The 22377-nt window shown below is 38.6% G+C and overlaps 1 protein-coding gene across 2 annotated transcripts in view; it reads right to left on the bottom strand.

Moving 5' to 3' along the window:
• RPS6KA3 (ribosomal protein S6 kinase, 90kDa, polypeptide 3) overlaps positions 1 to 10490 on the bottom strand; it is a 58777-nt gene extending 48287 nt beyond the window's left edge. Inside the window, exon 1 of one of the 2 annotated variants that reach the window (XM_009071439.1) lies at positions 10438 to 10490. In XM_009071439.1, the coding sequence (XP_009069687.1) occupies positions 10438 to 10467 (30 nt within the window). In that variant the 5' untranslated portion in view covers positions 10468 to 10490. Of the gene's footprint in view, positions 1 to 380; positions 463 to 10437 lie in introns of those variants that run through there. The other variant, XM_009071438.1, reaches the window with a different exon arrangement.
• Between the last annotated feature and the right edge of the window lie 11887 nt (positions 10491 to 22377).

The raw sequence follows: 22377 nt of genomic DNA, 5'->3' as shown, positions 1-22377 counted from the left end.
TAAAAAAACCACTGAATATTAACACCCCCCAAATTTTTAATAAAACTAGACTCTCAGTGAGAAAACATACAGCTAAGCTCACACTTCCTTCCTCCCCTCACTCTCACCCCCTCTCCCCGGCAATATAAGTCTGACATTATTTACATACAGGAAACAATTTCCCAATAAGGCTAAATTATCAGCAGGTATCTTAGAAGCTTCTACAAAATATGAGCACACCACAGACTTTTTTCAAAAAAAGAACATACAAAAGGCTTTGTATCCAAATAGCACTGATCCCTGAGCAGTGAAAGACTCAAACTGCATTGAAATTAGAAGTTTAATTCCAGTAAAACTCCCCACTTTTCCCCTTGTTCTCTTAAATAAGAAACTAAGCTCACCCGAACAGAACGAACACGTAGAGCCAGAAACTTAAACATGACTAAGAAACCATGATGGTTAGATTTTCTGACTGAGCGATCACAAGTCTAGCAGGGAAGACCAACCCTGGCGTTTTTGCTGTGACCAGCTGTTCCGGCAATTAGAAAATTTCCTGTCAGGCAAGTCAGACACAGCTGGGGGGTAGGGAGAGAGAAGGGGGAAAAAAGGTAAAAAAAAAAAAAAAAAAAAAAAAAAGAAAAAAAGAAAGACATTGATTCCCCGTGAGCACACACACCCCGTGTAAAGCAGAACTGGGCAGCAGTGGTACTCATGTTGCTGATGCTTGTAGAGATCAGCACAGGAAACTTAAGCAGATTGCCTGATAGCAACATGCTGCTGCAGATGTTACTGATTCCTGGTTCCCAGAAAAGAGCAAAAGAGATCAACATCTATTTCAGAAATCATGCTACTATGCAACATTTCACTAGTTAAGTGGGATAGCAAGTATTTTAAGTCCTATATGTGAGAATTTTATTTTTATGAATTTTAACTTACCTTCACAAAGTATTTTAAGAGATCATGTATCACTACTTTTGAGACTTCAATGCAGAGAATGCTTCATGACTGTTTTTATTTACTAGAATTTAGTTAGAGGACCAAAATGACCTTGTGCTTAGCCCTTTGAAGTCCTGAACATAGAAAATGCTACACAGATGTTACAGGCCAATGCAGACTGCAGAAATACTTGAATTGGATTGCCCAGCTCAAATGTCTGACTTATGCACCAATATTATAGTGCTCTGCAGAGTGAAAGATTTCTTCATGTAACAAAAATACCTAAGTTTTCTTTCAATGCTTTTGAAAAACTCAAACATTTAAAATCTTTCTGAGAATTAGAATTCAGTCTAATTACTTTGAACAGCTAGAGATGAAGTCTTTGATTTGATGTGTCTCTAGATTTAGTATGGGAGTTATTTTTCTGAATATTGACAGCATCTTTAGCTTTATTTATATTTATTAAAAACACTGAAAAGCAGAGTACATGCTACTTTGGTGGAACAAGACTGATTTTCAAGTAATAAAGACAAGCAACAATATTTAGTCAAAGGCATATACAAGTACTCAGCTATAAACAGATCCAGGTGATTCTATTTAGTGACTATACCACAGGACACAGAGCAAAATACTGTACTCCTACTGGCACAAGACATTAAAGCAAACCCACCCTCCAAACTGGTCCCTTGACTGAGTTCTAACAAGTATCTGGATCCCTGCAATTTTTTGGTTATATTTTAATTCCTCTTCAGAAGACGAAGCCAGTCATTTATTTAAGTAACAGAGCACATTGTTTCTATCTCTATACCACATCCTGGTGTCTACAGCATCAGTTTCTAGTTTTTCCTTTATACCTGGATCCCACAAGCCAAATCATGCCCTTTCTGTATTCTCTTGTACTCATCTGGGTCTTTTATTTATGTCACATCCACAGGGAACGGATCTTTCCAATTCTGTGTACTGAACATACACAATTATTATAGATTACACAGGCATTCAGGAACTCCTACTACACAAAGGAGGATTTTGTGACTCAATTGAGGACTCAAAAGTCCTCATTACAATGTACTTTTTACAGTTCACTGTGTTACAGCCTTTTGGGAAGAAGCAGTCTCTACTACAACAGCATTAACGCAGCATGAAAAATAATTCAGTACTTGTCTCAGGATAAACAGAGCTTCTTGAACACAAGGAGCTTACTGCAACACAAGGATATCAAGTGCTTCATAAATAGCTTCAGGCAATTTTTGTTCTTTCTTCTCTTTAATTGTTTTAAACTTCGAGCTGCTTCCCCCTCAAAATCAAAATATCTCAGGAATTGCAGTTCAACAGCAGCATAGGTGTTTACACTTTGAAGACTTCAAAAGAATGTAAATAAATAAATAAATAAATAAAGGGGAGACCATTCAAGCTCTCTGCCTTACCTCTCTGCCGTATCTTTTCTTGTCAAGAATAGATAGGAAGACACTAAAAGCAGAGGGAGGAGGAATCTTCAAATCACTGAATCAAACCCTACGGTAGCAAGGAGAGCTAAAAGCAGTAATGGAAATTGGTAAGAGCTACTCTAACTACAATGTTCCCTAAAGATGAAAAGATAGTGTGGGTAAATAACCATTTTCTTATCTTTCTGCTGTAAGGGCATGAGTGTATTCTGCTGTGATACACTGTATCTGCTAAGGTGACAGGAGTAAGGCATTTCAACTGCAACATTTGTACAATTACTGACTACTGCTCTGGCAAACCTTTTATATGACCTCCCAGGGCAGTACAAAGCACAGAGCTCAGGGGTCAGCAGGGTTACCTCACAACAATAGCTCTCCCATAACTGGCATGGGGCTGCTGCAGGTGGAAGAAATTTCTTGTGTTCTGGGAGAACACAGCCTGCATGGTTCCCAAAGAGCACTACCAGCCAACCAGAAACATTAAGATACATGCTACACAACTCATTTTGAAAATCTCTGAGAGGAGAGCTTGCCCTTTTAAATGTTCCTTCGTGTAAGGAGGAGACAGGTTAGAGGGCAGCAGTCCCCAACAGGGAAGTCTGTATAACAAGGACAAATTGCTCCAGCAAGTTGCTCCACTTACCTTCAAGTTTTTGATAAGGATTTATATTAAACATGTTTATCACAAAACACAACTGTCTCCAAAACAAAAGGAATTTGCTATGCCTGTCAATGACAGTTCTGTCAATTGCAGAACTCCACTTGCACAACACATTTCCTCCTCCTCCAATGCAGAAATATTAAGTGAGTTCATTTCCTATTGTCCCCTCCTCATCTTTTTAATTGGATGGTCCAAAATTACAAAAAAGAAAAGAAAAGATCATCAGACTTGCTGTCTAAACATTCAACAGACTGTGGCTCACAGACAAAGCCAGAGAGCAGGAGAACTGAAAAATGCTGGAGGACCTCTCAAAGCAGTACAGAACATGTGGGAACACATGAGTTTAGTGAATAAAATGTGCATGCAGTGCTGGGATGCTCACTTTTGCATATAACCAGAAAATGTTGAAACATTTAATCTAAGCAGAGTCCATTAAGTAGACCAACAACCTTCCTATACTCTCAGTTTGAGAAGTATAATAATGCAGATTAAGTCTTTATATGCTGATAGACAAACAAGGCTCTGTAGTATGGATTGCCTTCAGTTATCTGAAAAAAAACCCCCAAAACAAAACAAAGACAGAGCACACAAAGAATGAAAAGCCCTTGTTTGATGAAGGTCAACAGCTGAGGAACAGAGAAGTCATTTTTTGAGTTTTCAGAAGCTGAATAATATAATTCTCTTCATAATAAATATGTTTGCATAGCCAAAGCAGCAATATTCTATTTATCAGGGGGGGTGTCAGTTTCCATCTGCTAGTTTACAGGCTTTGCAGAGCTACCATCTGTTTTCACTCCCTCTAACAAGTAAGCAGCCTGACTTTGAATGCTGCTTACTCTCAAATTATTCTACTTTCTGATCAAGATCCAGAAAACACACAGCACCTAAGACACTAAGTGATAAATAAGCCACTCAGAAAATCCATTAAAACCCATCAATGAAAGTTTTGCTGTAACCTTTCCTCAACACCCGATGACATCTTGAGGGGAAAAAAGTATTCCCGGGCCTGCCTTTGTTACATGGGTTTGATGTCTAACAGTTACCATCTCAAACCAAATGCTTTGCACTGCTTACAAGGATGCTGGATCTTACATGAGGACCACTAAGTCCATTCTTACAGAGGTAAGATGCAAGCACATCAGTAAGTTGCTAACAAAACTCATCCGAGTTGCAGCACAGCACAGTGCTTTGGAAGATAATGAACTGCCAATTTCATTATATCAGAGGGAGAAAAAAAGGTATTCTGCCTTTTACAGAGCAAAGTCTAGGCACTGAGAAGGAAATAATGGTTTAAATTTTATAGATGTAAATGGTTTGCCTGGGAAACTTATTTGTTCAGGAACAGAGTTATTTGATTGTAAAATACAAATATATGTACACATAGATGTAAGGAAGTATATTTAGTAGAATACACTAAAAGGAATGTAAGACTCATGGACAACTTACTGCCTAACAGGGGACACGGTTTTATACTGAGTTACATAATATTATTGTTTCAAACACTTGTATTGCTATGGCTGTCACAAAAGCTTCCTCAGTCTGATTTCCATATAAACAGGCAATAATTAATCAAGAATGTGTAAGCAATATGAAAGTATCACTTTGCTGCATACTTCATCTTTTTGTAAAACTGCAAAAATATTAAGCTGTCACTGTTTTACTACTGATAATTTACACAAGTAGCTGTTTCAGCTAAAATTAAGTATTGGTCTGTAGAAAATGAGAAATTCAGAAGTTAGTGGGCTATGAACACATGTGAATCCAAACACTTCCTTAATGTTTAAGAAATTCTAGCTATGGCTTGCAAATCCAACCACAGAGCCTAGAATTTAAATAAAAAAACTGACAAATACACGCACAAAATTAAAATGCAAAGGTTATACCAGCAAAAGTAAAATAAACATATCAAAACGATCATCAAAAATACATTCACTGTCATGTTAACACATGACTATTCTTGAAATTGGCAACAGTTACTGAGCAGCCAAGCAGCAACACCCAACAGAAGTTTAGAACAGTCCTGACACAGTGCTGCAACCCGCAAAAATGCAAACAGTGTTTGAAACTGTGCTGGTCTGGGCTGAAGTGGAGTTAACTTTCTTCACCGGAGGTAGGATGGGGCTATGTTTAGGATTTGTGCAGGGCACAGGGTTGATGATGCAGAGATGTTTTTGTTATTGCTGAGAAGTGCTTGCACAGAACCAAGATATTTTCTGCTTTCTGTACTGCCACGCTAGCAAGGAAGTTGGGGGTGCTTGAGAGATTGGGAGGAGACACAGCTGGGACAGGTCCATACCATAGAGCATCATGCTCCGTATATAAGGTGAGAGGAAGCAGGAGGAAGGTGGAGATGCTTGGCGTGATGGTGTTTGTCTTCTCAAGGAACTGTTATGTGTGACAGGGCCCTGCTCTCCTGGAGATGCTGAACACCTCCAGCCCGTGGGGAGCAGTGAATTAATTCCTTGTTTTGCTTTGCTTGTGTGTGCAGCTTTTGCTTTCTCTATTAAACTGTCTTTATCTCAACCCTTGAGTTTTTGTAGCTTTTACCCTTCTGATTCTCTCCTCCATCCTTCTGGTGGGGGAGTGAGCAAGCAGCTGTGAGCTGTTCCGTGGCTGCTGGGGTTAAACCATGACCGAAACTAAGAGTTCTCACTAGCACAATGCTATAACATTTAAAACTGAGGTGAAAATGAAAAATCAGTTAAAGCCTCTCTCAAACACTTCAGAATCTAAAAATCTGTCAGTTTAATTATGTTTTTCTGAATTACTTCACTTTAACACTCTTATCCTCATTTTCATGGATGGTGACACAATAAATGAGACTACCCCAGATGACTCTGGCTTTAGTATTACTGCTGGAGTGATGGGGCCTGTTTTGCCCATGGCTGTAACTGCTGAACAGTCTCCCTCTCCCTGTCTCAAAATCCCCGTGCTGTTGACCAATGCTTTACAGACAGATTCATGTAAATTGTCTGGTCTACATGCATGTAAAATACAGAATCTAAACATTACTACTATACATAATTGACTGAGCAGATTCAGTAGTTCAACAGAGACTATATTGCCCACATGCTTCAGATTATTTTTCCAATTTATCTTGAAGCCTTTCCTAAGATAGCACTTTCTTTATAAACTCTTCTGTTACAACACTGATTGGCAAGACAAAGCTCTTAATTTTCATCTCTCCTGACTGCAAACAGATGCTTTATTTAAATTCTACTGGAGAAAAATTAACAAAAAGACTTTTCTAAACTACTGACTTTCCTTTGCAAGCATTTCTTACACTACCTTTTGACTACCCACTGACTAGAATCACTGTTACCTTAGTTATATATTTTTAGTAAGAGGATGACAGCTACTGAGATTTAGTTTATCACCCAGATCAGCCTATTTTAATATGCTGCATTATGATATAGTTCTAGCCAGTTCTACGTACACTTTAATTCTCCTTATTCAAAAACAGGGTTTTGTTTAAAGCTTTACCAAAGCATACAAGAAGCCAAGTGTAACAATACTACCCCACCACCTCCACTGAAATGAGGTTCATGGCAGGTTTGAGCCTGGATAGGTTCCACTCCTGTCTGTACTGAATGAAAATAATCTTTAGTCCCTGCAGGTTACAAAAAAGAAATACACCCGAGTTTTTCTGCAATTTACAAAGTATTATTGAAAAGAAAATTACACGAAGTCTTGGAACCCACTATTTTCTGTATGCTCAGTAATTATGCTTAAACTAGTAGGGTGCAATGGCAATTCATCAGTTGTACTGCTTTATCAGCCAAATTGAATCCAGATAACAGAATGTAATGAAGAACACAGCACACACAAATGGGAAGTTACTTGCCAGACTAGCTGCAGTTCCTGGTTAGCTTTAACTAGTAATAAAGTATGGATCAGGATTGCAACAGCTCCAAACAATTAATTTGCTCAGCTAATTTACTCAATCTCTATGGACACAGATGCAGAAAGCAATGGCAGACAGCACAAGAGTGAGAAAGGTAGCAAATAAAAGGCTTTAAATAGCTTCTCCTCTTTCAGTAATGTTCACTTAAGCTTTCCCATTAGGTCAAGCTTCAGTCAGCTGTTCTTACGTTGACTTCCTGCTGGTCCCAGATCATTTATGAGATACATCCGATAAAAAATGTTGACAACAAGCTATAAAGTCAGATATAACCAGTATATTTGTTGTCATAAAACCAGACTACTGAATGTTTCCCCTTTTAAGAGAAGCAAGACTTTGAACCATACAGCATCTCTGACTCCTCAGAAACAGGTATTGTTACAGTTCCTCCCTTTCTTAAAATACTCTCCAGATCTGAATCAAAGCTATGCAGCTCAGGCTCTCCTGTGAATTAACTTCACCTTTGACCAAAAGAACAAGGATGCAATGAAACAAAATTTATCTTTTGATACACAGACTACTACAGAGACTTCCTATGCAGGTAGAACTGTTAGTCTTTAATACGTTTTTCAAATTTCTTATCTGGTTCGCATTATCAGCATACTATCCAAACACAACACAAAAAGGATGCAGTATTATACATTTTCACCTTCTTCTGTCCCCACAGAACTATGGTAACTCTTTATCCTTATCTTGCATACTTTACACACCTACCAAAATATTTTATCTTCTTACCTGATACGCTAGTACACACTAGGCCTGTCCATTCTACTGTCCTCAAGTACATGTGAGAAATTTGATAAATTGTCAGCCACCATATAACTGCTTTAAGTCTATCTCTAGTGAAAAGTTAAACTTAATTTTACAATACCACTGGAACTCATTTAAGCCTTTTATCTTGCAGCAAACCATATATGAAGCACTGACAGAATATTACATCCCAGCTGAAGCAGCATTTTATCAGCTGGCTGACAGCACAGGCTAGCTTCCAGCTATAACTGACTGAGCAGCTGTATAACTTCTTGTTTAAAAAACCCTAGATTATTTTACACTATTAGCAATCTTTTAATTGCCACAGCCAAGAAACAAATGCAAAATATACTCCTAAAATATTTCTGAGGCATTAAAAGCTAAAACAATCATAACCAAGTAGCTCAGGCATGATAGAGAGTATTATAAAAATGCTTTAATTTTTTTGATGGTCATACTGTGTTCAAATTGGTTGCTCACCAAAAAAGCAGCAGTTTGGAAATGTCTCAAGTACAGGAAAACACTTGTAAACAATCCTACAGATATCAAATGTTGAAAGAGAAGTTTGATACTTGTGAGGGGTCAATCTTGGCTGGCTGTCAGACACTCACTCAGCCACTCTCCACTCCCCCTCAACAGGACGTGGGAAAAATAAGGTGAAGAAAAGCTCATAGGTAAGGGATAAGTACAGGGACATCGTTCACCAAACACCATCACGGGCAAAACAGTCTCAACTTGAGAAAACTTTAATTTATTGCTAATTAGAGTAGGATAGTGAGAAACAAAGATGAAACTAAACCCATCTTTCTCCTCACCCTCCCCTTCTTCTCAGGCTGAACTTCACTCATTTATTGCCCCCACTCTTCCACCTCCTCCCTCTTGAGCAGCACAGGTGGAATGGAAATTGCAGTCAGTTAGTAATACTGCTTCTGCTGCTTCTCCCCCAGTTTTCCCCTGCTCCAGGATGGGTCCTCCTGATGAGCTACAGCTGTTCAAGGACTGCTCAGCACAGGCCCTTTCCATGGAGTCCAGTTCTTCAGGAATGGACTGCCCCAGCAGTTCCTGCCAAAAAACCTGCTCCTCTGTGGGCTTCTCTCCATGGGATGCAGTTCCTGCCAGGAGCCTACTTCAGAGTTAACTCTCTGCAGGCTGCAGCTTCCTTCAGAGCACATCAACCTGCTCCAGTGTGGAGTCCTCTGCAGCCTGCAGGATAAATATTTTCTCCACTGTAGTCCTCCAATAGGCTGCAGCCTGCCTGTCTTCTCCAGGGCTGCAGGGAATCTCTGCTCTGGCATCTGCAGCATGTCCTGTCCCTCCTTCACTCACCTTGGTGTCTGCAGGGCTGTTTCTCTCACTTTTTCACTCCATACCCTCACAGATGCTGCACAACTTCTTTTTACCCTGAACATGGTATCAGAGATGATCCACCCATGTCATTGACCAGCTTAGCTTTGGCCAGTGGTGAACGCATTTTCGAACTGGTGGAAACTGGCTCTGTCCTACGTGGTGGGGCAACCCCTGCCCTCTTCTCACTGAGGTCATCCCCCACACTGAAACCTTGCCACGTAAATCAAATACAATAGATAAGCCATAGATTCAAAACAAGGAAATAATCATCAAGCAAAGGCACTAGTCAGAATAAACTAATAAAACAAACCAAAACTGAACACTTTGCAGAAAAGAGATGCTCTCATTCAAACAAGAATTTACGTAAGCATTGTAGTCTACATTATGCAGAATATTAGAACAAATGATCTCCTCCTAGTGTTGCCTTCTAAACATGCAAATATTGTTCCTTTCTCAGTCTTTAACACAGTACTACTTCAGAGTCATCTGTCTGCACTTGTCTTGTTTCTTCACCTTGTGTTAAAGGCAGCAGAGAGTTGATGCTATGAGGAGGAACCAAGAGCAGCTATACAGAGCAGGTTTTCAATCACCTGATTTTCGTATCAGCTTAAGAGCTACATCTGTTACTGGTATGTTTGAAGACAAACATGGAAAAAGCAACTCATTATCTAAACTGGCTCTGTCCACAACTTCAGCAGAGAGAGAAACTGCTACAGTGTTGCAATTATATCCATGCTGCACAGATGGAAACAGCTTTGACCACCTAATCACAAGCTGAAGCCTGCACAAAACGCAACACCAGCATGTGAACCTCTGAACATCAGCCAAATATCAAGTTCCAAAAATTGTTTTATTGGCAATGCCATTTATTACCAGACTTAACAGTCAGCTAGTTCTCTCTAACACACAGCTAGATGTAAACTACACATTTGACAAGAAGTCACAGCCATCGCAAGAAGGAGCCTGAACTCAGTGGTATTTTCACATTATGAAATTTTGTAAACTGCAAGCTTGACGAAAAGATAAGGAACTTGAAAAAATTGTCAGTCACAAAGGTTCACTGATCTTCTCTTCAGCAGCAATCTCTATTTTCAAGAAGCCTAGGTTAAGAATGCCTTCAATAAGTGCCTTTCAATAACAAGTGCAACGGAAACTACAGTTTCACAGTTGTTCCTCACCCTTGACCTCCCTCTGAAAGACTACTGAAACCTGAAGGTAGAAAGGAATATGAGGTATGAGCTTCTAGAACAAACAGCAGAATACCAAACCAGATGAGAACCAGTGAGAACCTCTCTCAAAAATCCTAGATTGCATGCTATGCCCAGTAAACCTATACAACAAAACAGTTGCAAATTGCCAGTAAATTGATACCAGTGTGCTCCAGTATTGTACTATCTTTATTACAACCATCATTCACTCACAGTTTGTGGGTTGATATCATCTTCTCCCATAGGTTCATCCACAATTTGCTGTCCATTCTGTAAAAACAAGATGCAGCAAGTTAACAGAAATGCTGAATTCAAGTAGAGAAATAAATATATTGCAGATGTGCTTTTATAGCATGTTACTGTACAGGATCAAGTGTTCTCCATATTCTATAAAGACAGGTAACTGAAAGCAAACATGAAAAACTGCATATTGCTGGCATCCAATGCCACTCTTGCTCTGATCCTCGTGGGTTATTGAGCTGAATGAAGCCACAGTAAGAAATATAAGTAAGAAACCTGGCACTTGAAGCAGCACTACTACATGGCCAGACACTATCTTCCATTACTACAACTTCTGCAAAACAGTTTGACCTGTTGAAGGCTGAACAGAAAAAAGCCACAACAAAAAACAGATAAACAGGTTCTAAGAGCAAAACCTTATGTAGTAAGTCAGTGTTTACCCTGCCATCAAGAAAACTGATAACTACAGTACAGCCTCAGAAATGCAATGCTGATTTTACTAGCCAGCATTTACTACTTTCTGTGCGTTTTTAAGGACCATTCTAACAAGCCATACAAAAATAGGCTTTTGAATTTGAAATTTAGCCATAAAGATTCAAAAGAATCTTAAATACTACGCTGGCCAACAAATGCTTGCTTTGAATTTAAAGTGATACTATACTTGGAGAATTTCGAAGAGGTAATTTTCCATGAGAGACTTGGAATCACTTTGCCTACACAACAAGCCTGAGTATTAGCAAGTTGTAAGGAATAAGATATATATCCCAAGCTGTGGTATGGGGGATCACCTGAGGCTTTAATTCTGAGTTTGCTCCTAAAGTTTAACAGCAATTCAATATGATTTTAGAAACAAAGTAAAACTACTACAAATGTTACAGTTTCCATTACCACTGGAGGCAGAATTTAAGTATATTTGTGATTGTTTCCCTAGAGAACACAAATTCAACTATTTTTTACAAAACTTGATTTACTTAAAACTTACATGCATGCACAGATACATATTTTCTAGATGTTAGAAAGTTAATAAAATCTTTCTCTTTTCAGAGAATTCAGAGATTTTAGCTTCATTCTACACTTTCCTTCCCACTGCTCAGGTTTTCAGCAGACTCCCTGTTTAGAACCTTCCTAGCATTTTTCTCTAACAACTTCTGATTACTATAGTCTTCTAGCTTGCATATGACTGGAGGAGAGTCTTTCACATGAAATGACAGATTAAATCCTAACCACTCATGAGTTCTAATTTTCAAATATTGCAAGCACACTGAATGTTCCAGCTTCCTACCAAGTTTGCTCCCAAGCATTTTTTTTTTTTTTTTTTGCTAGAAGATGCAGATGGATAAAGCTAAACTGTAAAAATCATGGATTTCCCAAACATGACACAGGTGGGTTAGTTTAAGGGGTTTTTTGAATTTTTTTTTTGGGGGGGGGGTGTGTTTGCTTAGCTTTTTGTTGCTCTTGTTTTGTTTGGGGGTAGAGAGGGGAAGAAGGCTGAGCTCAGGGTAATTTGATAAGCTGATGCTCCAGAAAGCTTACATTCCCCTCACTGGGGAATTTTCCCCCACACTGATAATCTACAGGCAGTGAACATTGATTTATCCTTCCTTAAAATACACAAAGCTGAAATTATCAAACAGAAGACCAGAAAAACACCAGCTTAGCCAAGTAACAAAAATAAGTGTTTTTAATAAAGCTTGTTTACAGGGAAGCATATTGTGTATACATGTATCATTACCATGAAGGCCACAAGTCTCATACTTTCCCTTGTCTCAAATCTGTGGCATGTATTTAGCATTTGTATTTTAGCTACACATCCCTATATTCTGTTCATGCTACGAGACAGCTCCATAAGTATCTTGTCAATCAAAAAAAAAAAAGAAAGAAGAGGAAAACCAACAGAAAAGTAAGACAATTTACTTTAGCCAGAAAGGAGGAGTCTATAATGTCCTAACAACTAATGATGGCTAAATGCTGGGGCCTAAAATAGGATAACTTGTGTATCAAAACCATGTGCTCTAAACTGACTCCACATGCAGATTTTCAGAAATAGTGATTCCTGCTACAACAATCATTCTGCTGAATAATGTACATTAACTACAGGTTAAATGAAAATTTACCATGCAGTAACCTTTGAATTTTCACGTTTACTATTTTAGGACAACTGAAACTAGCTGAAAGTGAAACCCACTCTCAGAAACATGAGACAAGCCTCTCTTCAAAGACAGAGAGGTGAAATCAACCTCTGTTTTTGAAAAGGCTCTAATCTTCAACCTCATCCACTTTTTCAACAGTCTGCCAGAAAAACCACAGCAAACTTTTGCAAAACAAATAAACTGTTTTGCACAATCTGGTTTTCCTGTTTGATCCTGCACTGCTTTCCATTACTTTTCAGTTGAATTCAAGCAACCCATTTGAAACACACTTACTGGAACTAGGAAGAAACTCAAGAAATCAGCATGTGTACCATCAGTCATGTCTGAGCCAGATCACTGGATTAGCAAGATCTTTTTAAATAGGTCTACCCAAGCAATGATTATGCTAAGGAAATCACTGGATGGTAGAACCAGTTTCTCAGAACAGTCTGAGCCATGTAAGGTAGAGAAGAATATGTATATTTGATTTATGGTTTGCTGGTATATGATACTATTAAATGGAAAGCAGCTGTGTATTCAGAAAGTCTACAAAGCATACTGCCTTTCTTGGGAGTTAAAATGGAAAGCCAAAAGGTTCCTGTCAGAAACAGCAGCATCTAAACCACTGTGGAGCGAGGAGGTCAGCAGAATGCTTAAGAGGTGAGCAAATGAAATATGTTTCATTTCGCCGGGCGTAGACTCCCTCTAGTACTTAAGCAGAACCATGGGCATGTCATGATGACATAACAGATTGGGAATAGGTATAATGGTCTGATGAGTACAGAATAGGAGAAGGCTGAACATCTCTTTCACATTCTCCATTAGTCTAATTCAAAAGACAGAGACTCTAGAACTTGATTATTCTTCAGCTGCACTCGTCCCACAACAGGACACTAAGCAGGCAGAATGGATCAAAGACGTCGCTATTTCCAGTACTCAGGCTCCAAAAGTAAATCATGTCAGATGACAGCACAAGAGAACAAAACTAACAGGAAAGGTCATAATTTCTACTTACACCTAAACACATCAATTTCTACTTACACCTAATCATATCAATTTGTGCCAATGAAATGAGGGTACATATCCCTTATAAAGGCAACCTACAAAATGCTCTTCGAACTCACTCTGATTCTACTTACTGTTGTTTTCCAGTGGAAGAAGTCATGCTAAGTTAGCTACAAATTTGACTGCCCAAAGCTTTTAAACCTGTTTCTTGATCTCACTAAATCAACACTTAAATATAGTTGGGTTCCAACAGTTTTCCTGAAGGCACATGGACAGGAACACAAAAAGATCCTAGAGGTTCCCTGGCTAGGCATAAAGCAGACAAACATCAGGGAATCTGCATCAGGCAGCTGATACAGGAATGTCCCCCACAGGAACTGACAGACCCTGTGACACAAAAGTCAATCCACCAGCAATATTTCTAGCAATCAAAAATTACACATTTAAACCCACTGAACTTGTAGGATATAATCAAGTACTTGATTTTCCTGGCAGAAAGTTTAAAGAAAGTATTTTAAATTCAGATTATTTCACTCCTTGACCAGTAATGTGCACCCACAAAAAGCCTGCACTGCAGGGATCACAAGTAGTGGCATATGTTAATGTACTGGTATTGAGAAAATACAATCATACCAAACCCTTTGTAAGAAAGAATTACATCAGGAAATGTAACCCACATCCCACCCACAATCAATTAACCACTTTTTGTGAAGCACTGAATATCCTGTACATTACATACTACAGCTGTACATTGATCTGCAGTCTTAATGTAACTTGCAACTTTTTTTTTAAAAAAATTATGGTTCCAGAATTTACTGCAAGAGAAACAAATCTTCCCAGAATCTGTCAAAACTGTGCTATCCTGGGCATCTGCACAATAAACCTCCTCCTGATAAGCACTGGACCCACATGGGTAATTCTGTATGTAAAACACCATCTAGCATCCACAAACACAATTTGAACTTACCAATCTGGGCAGGATATATTCTTTTAATCATAATGTCAGGTACTCATTATTCCTGTTACAGTGTTTTTTACAGGTATCTAAACCATGTTAATTGAAATATTAAGCAGGCAAATCATTGTTTCCTGTAGGACTATTTTTTTACTATTTTCCCATTAGTTTCATCAATAATATTATAGATAGTATACACCTGAAGTTTTTACATTTAGTTATGTATCTCCAATCTTACATTCTGTTTGCTAATCAAAGTTCTCCAATCTTACATTCTGTTTGCTAATCCAAATTGGCCACCAATTTGGCCCTAACCTGCTAAACTTTATGTTATGTTCTTTTCTACACTCTAAAAGAACTCTTTTTCTGAAGGACATCAATTTGTCCCCAAAGCTCCTCTGACATTAGAACCACCAAATACCTTCTTGCACTCCCCGAAACGTCTCTCCTTTGCATTTAGACTATTGCTAGACTATTTTGGGATGTTTAAGTATTCTTTGTGCCAAATATTTTAACTTTTTTACCCAGCTATGTTTGTCAGCTATTTAAAAACCCCTTATGAAACTGATATGAGTTACAGCTTTTGGAATAATTCTTCTGCCATTAAACTTCAGGTTTCCTAATTATTAATATTGGGCTTGAGCATACAAGTTAGTAACCAGTCCTAGAACTATTCACAGAATTCAGTACATTAGGTAACTATTGACTTTTTCCATGTAATTGGTGCCTTTCAGCAGAACCATAAACCCCAGGTAAGACATCATTTTAAAAGTGCTATATTCTTAGACTTAACATTCGTATAAAACAAGAATTATAAACTGTATAGCAGCGCAGGATGTTTTGAGTACACAAATAAGCAAAGAAGATGCCTGAATCAGACCATTTAAAAACTGTTACACAGAAGTTTTAACAAGTCAGTGAGTAACTCAGGCAATCATGTTTCTCTCTGGTAACTCCTAGTTTTCAGCTACCAAAACTTCCAGACTTACCCAACAATTTCTAAACACAGCTATAGGATGTAAACACACAAGAACTTTCAGTACTATTTATTATTTAGTCACTAAAACACTAGGCATATATAGATCTGAGCACTTAATCTCTGATGTTTTCAAGGGACTCTCGACTGACAAATAAAGCTAAAGAGCCACGAGGTCCTTGAATAAAGCTGTAACAATGCTTCTGGCTTTTTTCAAAGCAGCACAGAATACAGTATTCCCCACTGAAACATTCATAACAAACTTGCTATTAGCAACAAGGCACTGTGTGGAACTATGTTCAGTAAAAACCTTTCGAACATGCTCAAACTTGCTATTCTGAGCAGCAATGAGCTACCCCGAGAAAAAATTTGTAGGTCCACATAAAAATAGTTGAAAATAGACTGAGAGGACCTTAACGGGTTATACAATCTATCTCCGTGCACCAAGGCATGATCAGATGTTCCTACAATGTTGCTCACAAGACATTTATGCCTAAGCCCTTCTTAAATCTTCAGGAGTTTTCACAATCTATTCCAGTGCTTAAATAAAATATAAGGCTTTAATAGGATCTGAATTAATGACTTGTGCCCTAACTCCTGAGCTGTGAAGCCACACAGAGCCAAAGCACTTACCTAAATCCTGACCTGATTAAAATTTACTAGATGTAAATAGAAGCGAGCTATCATCTGAGACTTCTTTAGTTGTTCGCTCATAGCATATATTCAATACCTTTGCATATACTGATAGAAATAGTACATGCTAGTATTAAAAACTCCTTCATTTAAAAAAAAAATAATCTAAAACCTAAAAACATGAGTCTCTGTTGTTATGAAACATAAAATAACTGCAAGTATTTCTTTTACAGAAACTTTATTACTTCAACTGCCATCAATTCCACATAATTTATTCTGAACTTTATTGACTCATGTGACTTCTTCCTTTGCTGAGTATTAAAAGGAACAACAGGATGTTGAAACTTGCCTCTCCATAGACAATCAACCTCAGATAAGAGCCATTAACATGCAGAACATTTAGGTACAAAGCCAAACATCCTTAAGTTAGGATACTAGGGTTTTGAAACCCTATCTGCCTTATAATAAGACCTCCTTCTTATCTAACATGACTCAAGAGTACAGTTTAACAATACAGAAAAGCATTCCCCTTTCCTGTGCTGCAGTGCTTTCCTTGGCACTGGCATTTGTCCAGTACTGTGCCACAATATTATCCAAGATGCTGGACATATACTATCATAAAATCTTTGTCCTGACCAACCACTTCCTTCAGCTAAAACCAGCTCCAAATCATGTGTGTTCATGTGTTCAAGGGAAAAAAAGAAAAAAAACCAACAAAAAAAGAGAAGACAGGGAAGAGAAAGTCTCATCTAGTTCCCTACCTGTATGAGTGGCAAATTATTACACTTTATGCATAAATTCGGCAGCCTTAGTAAAACAAAATCAAAAAACCACACCACCTACTCTCTGTTCATCTGCTCTAAATGGGAAGAAGAAATATGCATGTAAAAATCACTTATTTCCATATATCAAATCACTGCTGCACATAGAAAAATAAAACAAATTCCTTCTCTGCTCACACACATTAGCTTAACAGTGACTCTAGCACTTGACAGTATACAAATCTTATTAGCAAGCTGTATTTGCAGGAGAAGGCAGGTACACCTCACCCTCACTGCAGTCCTAGGCTCACTGAAATGCTCTGTGCCTGCCTGGGCTCCTGCCAAAGGGGACTGGGCACACAGGGAGCACATCCAGGCCCTTCTCGGTGAGTCGGGGGCAGCCAGCGGCACAGCAAGGCTGTGTGCTGCAATTCCTAATGTCACAGGTCTCCAGACATGAGCTGCTTTCTCAGAACCTCTTTGGATGATAAATTACAAAGGTTGAATTCAATACTGAAGCATTTACTCTTTTATGCTTCTTTTATCATTTATTGTTTTAATACATTCTGCTAAGAGAATAAGCTATGGAACAACTTGACTGTTTCCTAAAATTCAGGATTTCTGAGGTGATTATATAACAAAAGTCAACTGCAGGAAGACAGAAGGAGAAAGACTCCCCATTAAGGTAACAGCATTGCTTCACATCTAAGTCTAAGTTCTAATGGTAAGTAATTTTGGCAAACATGTCATGTAAGGAATAATACAAATAATATTCATCATAGTCTGATTACATTCTGAAACCACAACCTCTTCAGTCTGCAGGACAAAGTTAACTTTATTTTGCAAAGCTGTGTATGGTTGGACATTTAACATCACAATAACATACCATTCCTTCACATCTTCTGAATAGAGTTAAGCATATTTCAATAAACTAATGCTTAAAATTATTTAAATTTTCTTTTACATCAATTTAATGGAACCTTAGAAACTGTGTCAGGAATCAGACTTAAATAATATAAAATAAACACTCATTTATACACAAATGAATGGCTTCAGTCAAAACATTAATTAATATTTTAAAAAATGGCAGCACATTTCCTCCAAGAAGAGTTACTCGGAGCATTAATCATACCACAGGGGGCTCCTTGCATCAAAGCAATATATGGCAACTCTTAGTGATAAGAATGAGCTAGCAGTAACTTTGTGGTCAAGTCCCTGGAGTAGGTCCCTGGAAATCAGAGCACATCTCCTAGTTCTAGAACAGGCTCCATGAATGATGCTAGATGGGGTCACTAAGCTGTTGAGCCTCATTTTCCCATCTGTTACATAGGATTTTTTTCTCCCCTCTATTTCCAATGGGTGAGGCATTTAATCTTATTTCAAGGAATAAGGAGAGAATAAGTAGCAGAGTATCACGTATGCAAGCATATAGCACAGCAACTGTAGTCATCAACCACTTTAGTTTGTCTAAACCTAAAAATTCCCTGAAGAGATTCTCACTTACCCAGTTTTACTTATTAAATTATTCCCCTCTTGAAAGTCACTAAGATTGAAAAAAACCCAAGATTTTACTCTTGCCTGAAAAACTGCTTAAAAGTTTCATTATTGGAATATGGGGGGAAACCAGAAAACCAACCCAAAACCACCTCCCCTAACCAAACACCACAGAAAAAAACCAACCCCAAAACAGTTTCTTGAATGGGTTCTTAAGGCTGGTAGATCTGGCAACTGCGAAGATTAGTTAACACACAAAGCTAGTATTTCTGATGTGCAGAAATCATTAAACACCCACCTCAGTCTATGTATCATTGTGACTCCAAGTCAAGCATTTCAAATGACAAACAATTAGTGTGACAGACCACAATCAATTCAAAGACAACAGACACATCTTTAAACATGTCAATCTGCTCATATCTACTCTGGGTTAGATGTCCCAGCTGTGGCAAGAAACATTGCCTACGCTAAAACAAACAAAATAACAAGAACTGTCGATGTCATAAGAACTAACAGAACAAAGAAGTCAAACACAACATCTCCATGAGGAAACCAAGAGGTGCAGAGCACACACGGTAGTGCAAGAAGATACTGAATTCTACAGAGTAAAGCATCTGCCTCCTCCTACCCCACTCAGCTGACCATAGGACATCAGTGCTAGGCCACACAGTAGGACTGCACTAACCAAAAAACACAGCAAATAAAATGGTACCAATAAGGATATAAAAAAGCTGAAGAAAACCCACACACACCTAAACACTTTTCATGCAGATGGTAGTGTTCTCAAGACAGTATTTACATATATATAACATCTGTTATCTGTCTATCACAGCAGTTTGTGGAATACAGTATACACTAGTTATTTAGATGAGAATTAAATTTCCAATTGCCATTCTTAACCCAGTGGAGGAAAATGTCACCCCACAAACCAGTGAAAACCCAGACTCCAGAATGCACTGTACTGACAGCAGGTATCTATGAGAAGCGTTAGCTGAGTGCTGCAGAGTTCTGCCTATACTGGAGAGACAACACATAGTCTTCAAAATCCACACAGACCAGTCCAGTTAGCTGATTCCACTTTGGCTTTGAACTATCTACCTGTGTCTCTGTACCAGAAATGACTGTAAATATAGTCTTTGTTCCTGTGGAACACAACACGGATTACACAGACTAGTATAGAATGTGAAGAGACAATCACAACCACAGCCTCATGGCTACAGGTGGAAAGACTTCTGATAAATTTCAGATTCCAGACCAGAAGTATGTAATTGACACAGAGAATGTCACACTGACATCAGAACGAAATTACAAAGCGAAATTTACGTTATACCTGACTCTTTAAAGCATCAGCAGGACTGTTAAATGCTAGCACCCCTTGTCTCATGCAAGGTTCAAATAATTCTGGATAGGGAATACAAAACAAGGAATTTTGTGAAGGGAGATTCATACCACCTATTCAAACACCTGAACAGGTGACCATAAATCCTGTCATGAGCAGTGGAAAAAAATGAACTTTCTCCACAGCCAATTTAGAGCACCTAAATTAAAACTCCTAAAGATAGCTGTCACAAATACTTCCCAGAAAGCCTAGCCACTGGCATCTCCTTACGATGGCCAGCTCTTTCAACACAGTGGTGTCCAAAATTTGGCTGCCATAACTGTATGCATTCTCCTCCAGCTGAGTTACTATGCAGAGCTGGGAGTGTGGATCAAAGGATCAGGCTAGTTACTCAAACATTCAAATACAAACTCAAATCACCAATACTTAATTTGCTCAAAAGCAGATAACTCGAAATAACAAGCTTGCCATAAATCTTGATCAGACTCTGAGTCAATAAGAGACAGCACAATGCACAGACTTTAAAGGTATGGTGATTTAAAACGTGAAACTTTAAAACCAGAACAAAACCACACATTATATAGGCAAAATATTTTAAAAATAGTGACAACTTTACACATTGAAAAAGCTGTCAGAGATGCAGTGTGGATCACTGACCTATTTGCAGCTATAGAAACTGAAGTTCATCAAATGACCTCTGAAAACTATAAAACTATTTCATCTAAAAAAAAATCACTTGCATTATCTCTTAGGAGAGACCACATTCTACAGGTGTGCTGTCCTGTTGTGGTAAACTACACTTCCAAAGTAAAGCTATTCAAAGGTATTCTGGTCCTCCTAATTTTGCTCACACTTCACAGATCATCTCCTTGGTGGTACCACTGCAGTGGGAAACAAATAAAAAAAAAAAACCAGTTAAAAACTCCTTGAGTTGTTAAGCCAAGGAAAGTGTCTGAGAAGAGTTTTAAAGCACAGTAATTTGTAATTCCATGGGGATAATAGAGTGTTACAAGAACTGTATCAGCAAATCTGAGAGGTTAGCAGAAACTCTTTACTCAGTATTATAGCTAAGGACATTATCAGTACCAAACTATGCCTGAAATCACAATGAGTTTCTAGATGAATGCAAAAAATATTTTTGCCCAAGGATACTCTTGCAGGATAGGGTCTGTAATTAGGACAGTGCTATGCTACAGATAAACACAACTCATGCAAATCAAAAATCTGAGTTATGTATTTAGGTCATTTGTTTATGTATTTGGCTTAAACTTATCTATTTTTGCTAAAATACCTTTTCTTAAAGACTCTTTTCAGACAAACAACCTTTCCAAAACTAACTTTTTCCTTTTGAGGGTCATCTGAGAAGCTTTTAGAGGTGCAGTCTGGTCTTTTCCAGGACTGAGTATTTATTCTAGACTACAGTCTTAGAGTACAAACCTGTCAGTTCATTGCTGTTTCATGTTTTGTTAGTGGTCCTAGAAATTTTTGGTGATTCACTACTGTAGGTTTATGTCAGTATAACTGTTTAACTACTTTTTTAGGAAGAAGTAAAATACACTTGTTTCAAGAAGTTCAGGATAGCAGTTTAAAAACAAATCATGTCCAAAATATGATGAAACACGTAATAAAGTATCATCATCCATGTAGACACATTTCAAATAAGGCAATTTGTTTTGCTACCTATGCAGCATATATACTGTTACTGACGTTACACACACTGCATGGAGTGAGCATGGAAGGCTAAAGCAACGGTTAGATCTTTTCTCTAAATGACTAGTCTAAGCCATCTCCCCTACCACCTTCTGCCCCACCCTCAAGCATCACAGTAATACTGTAGTTACTCCCCACTTAAAAACAGTGATGTAAGATCACCACTGCAGAATAACTGACAGGAATTTAAAAGTAACTACAGTAGCTGGCAAGGATTAAAAAGACATCGCTGCCAGTCAGAACTGCAGGTTCTTCTGACCCCCAGAGATACGGTCACTTTAAGCAAAAGGATGACAAGACAAACATCAAAAGGACAAATACCGACACTGCAGGAACTCTGCATTGGTCTCTCCCTTTGCTCACTAAGGAGCAAGCCCTAACCTTGCGACTAATTGTTGTGAGCTGGCCTGAGTCCACACGGTTCAAGACCAGCATCACTTGAAGCAGCCTGGCTGCATATCAGCTGGAGCCGATTCAGGTAGAAGCTGCACTGTCAGAAAAAGCTTTTTCTTTCCAGATGGGAGTCTGATGGCAAACTAGCAGACGCATTGTGGGCTACTAGGTACTCGCAGAGCAAGCACGACTGTGTAGGTGTAGTGTTTACATAGATCCAAACCAACACAGTAGTACACTGTAGAAAAAAAATTAAAATAACCCAAGGCTTCTACGGCCTCGTATGCAAGTGACTAATTTCCAGCCGCTCTCATTATCCCAGCCTAGGAAAGCAGACACGCGTCCCGCCTCGCAGGGACAGGCGCACAACACGAACTCCCCGCTTACTCCCCGCTCCCAGCAGCGGGAACCCACAGCGCGCGGCATCGCGGGGATGTTCCCAGCAACGCCGCCAAGCACAAAGCTTCGCCCGTGCGAAACGTCCCTGCGGTTTCCCAAACGCTTGCGAAACTGCAGAC

Source organism: Acanthisitta chloris, unplaced genomic scaffold, assembly GCF_000695815.1.
Source record: "Acanthisitta chloris isolate BGI_N310 unplaced genomic scaffold, ASM69581v1 scaffold22723, whole genome shotgun sequence".
NCBI lineage: Eukaryota > Metazoa > Chordata > Aves > Passeriformes > Acanthisittidae > Acanthisitta > Acanthisitta chloris.
The sequence above is the reverse complement of the archived record's forward strand: the minus strand, read 5'-3'. Positions and strand labels throughout refer to the sequence as shown.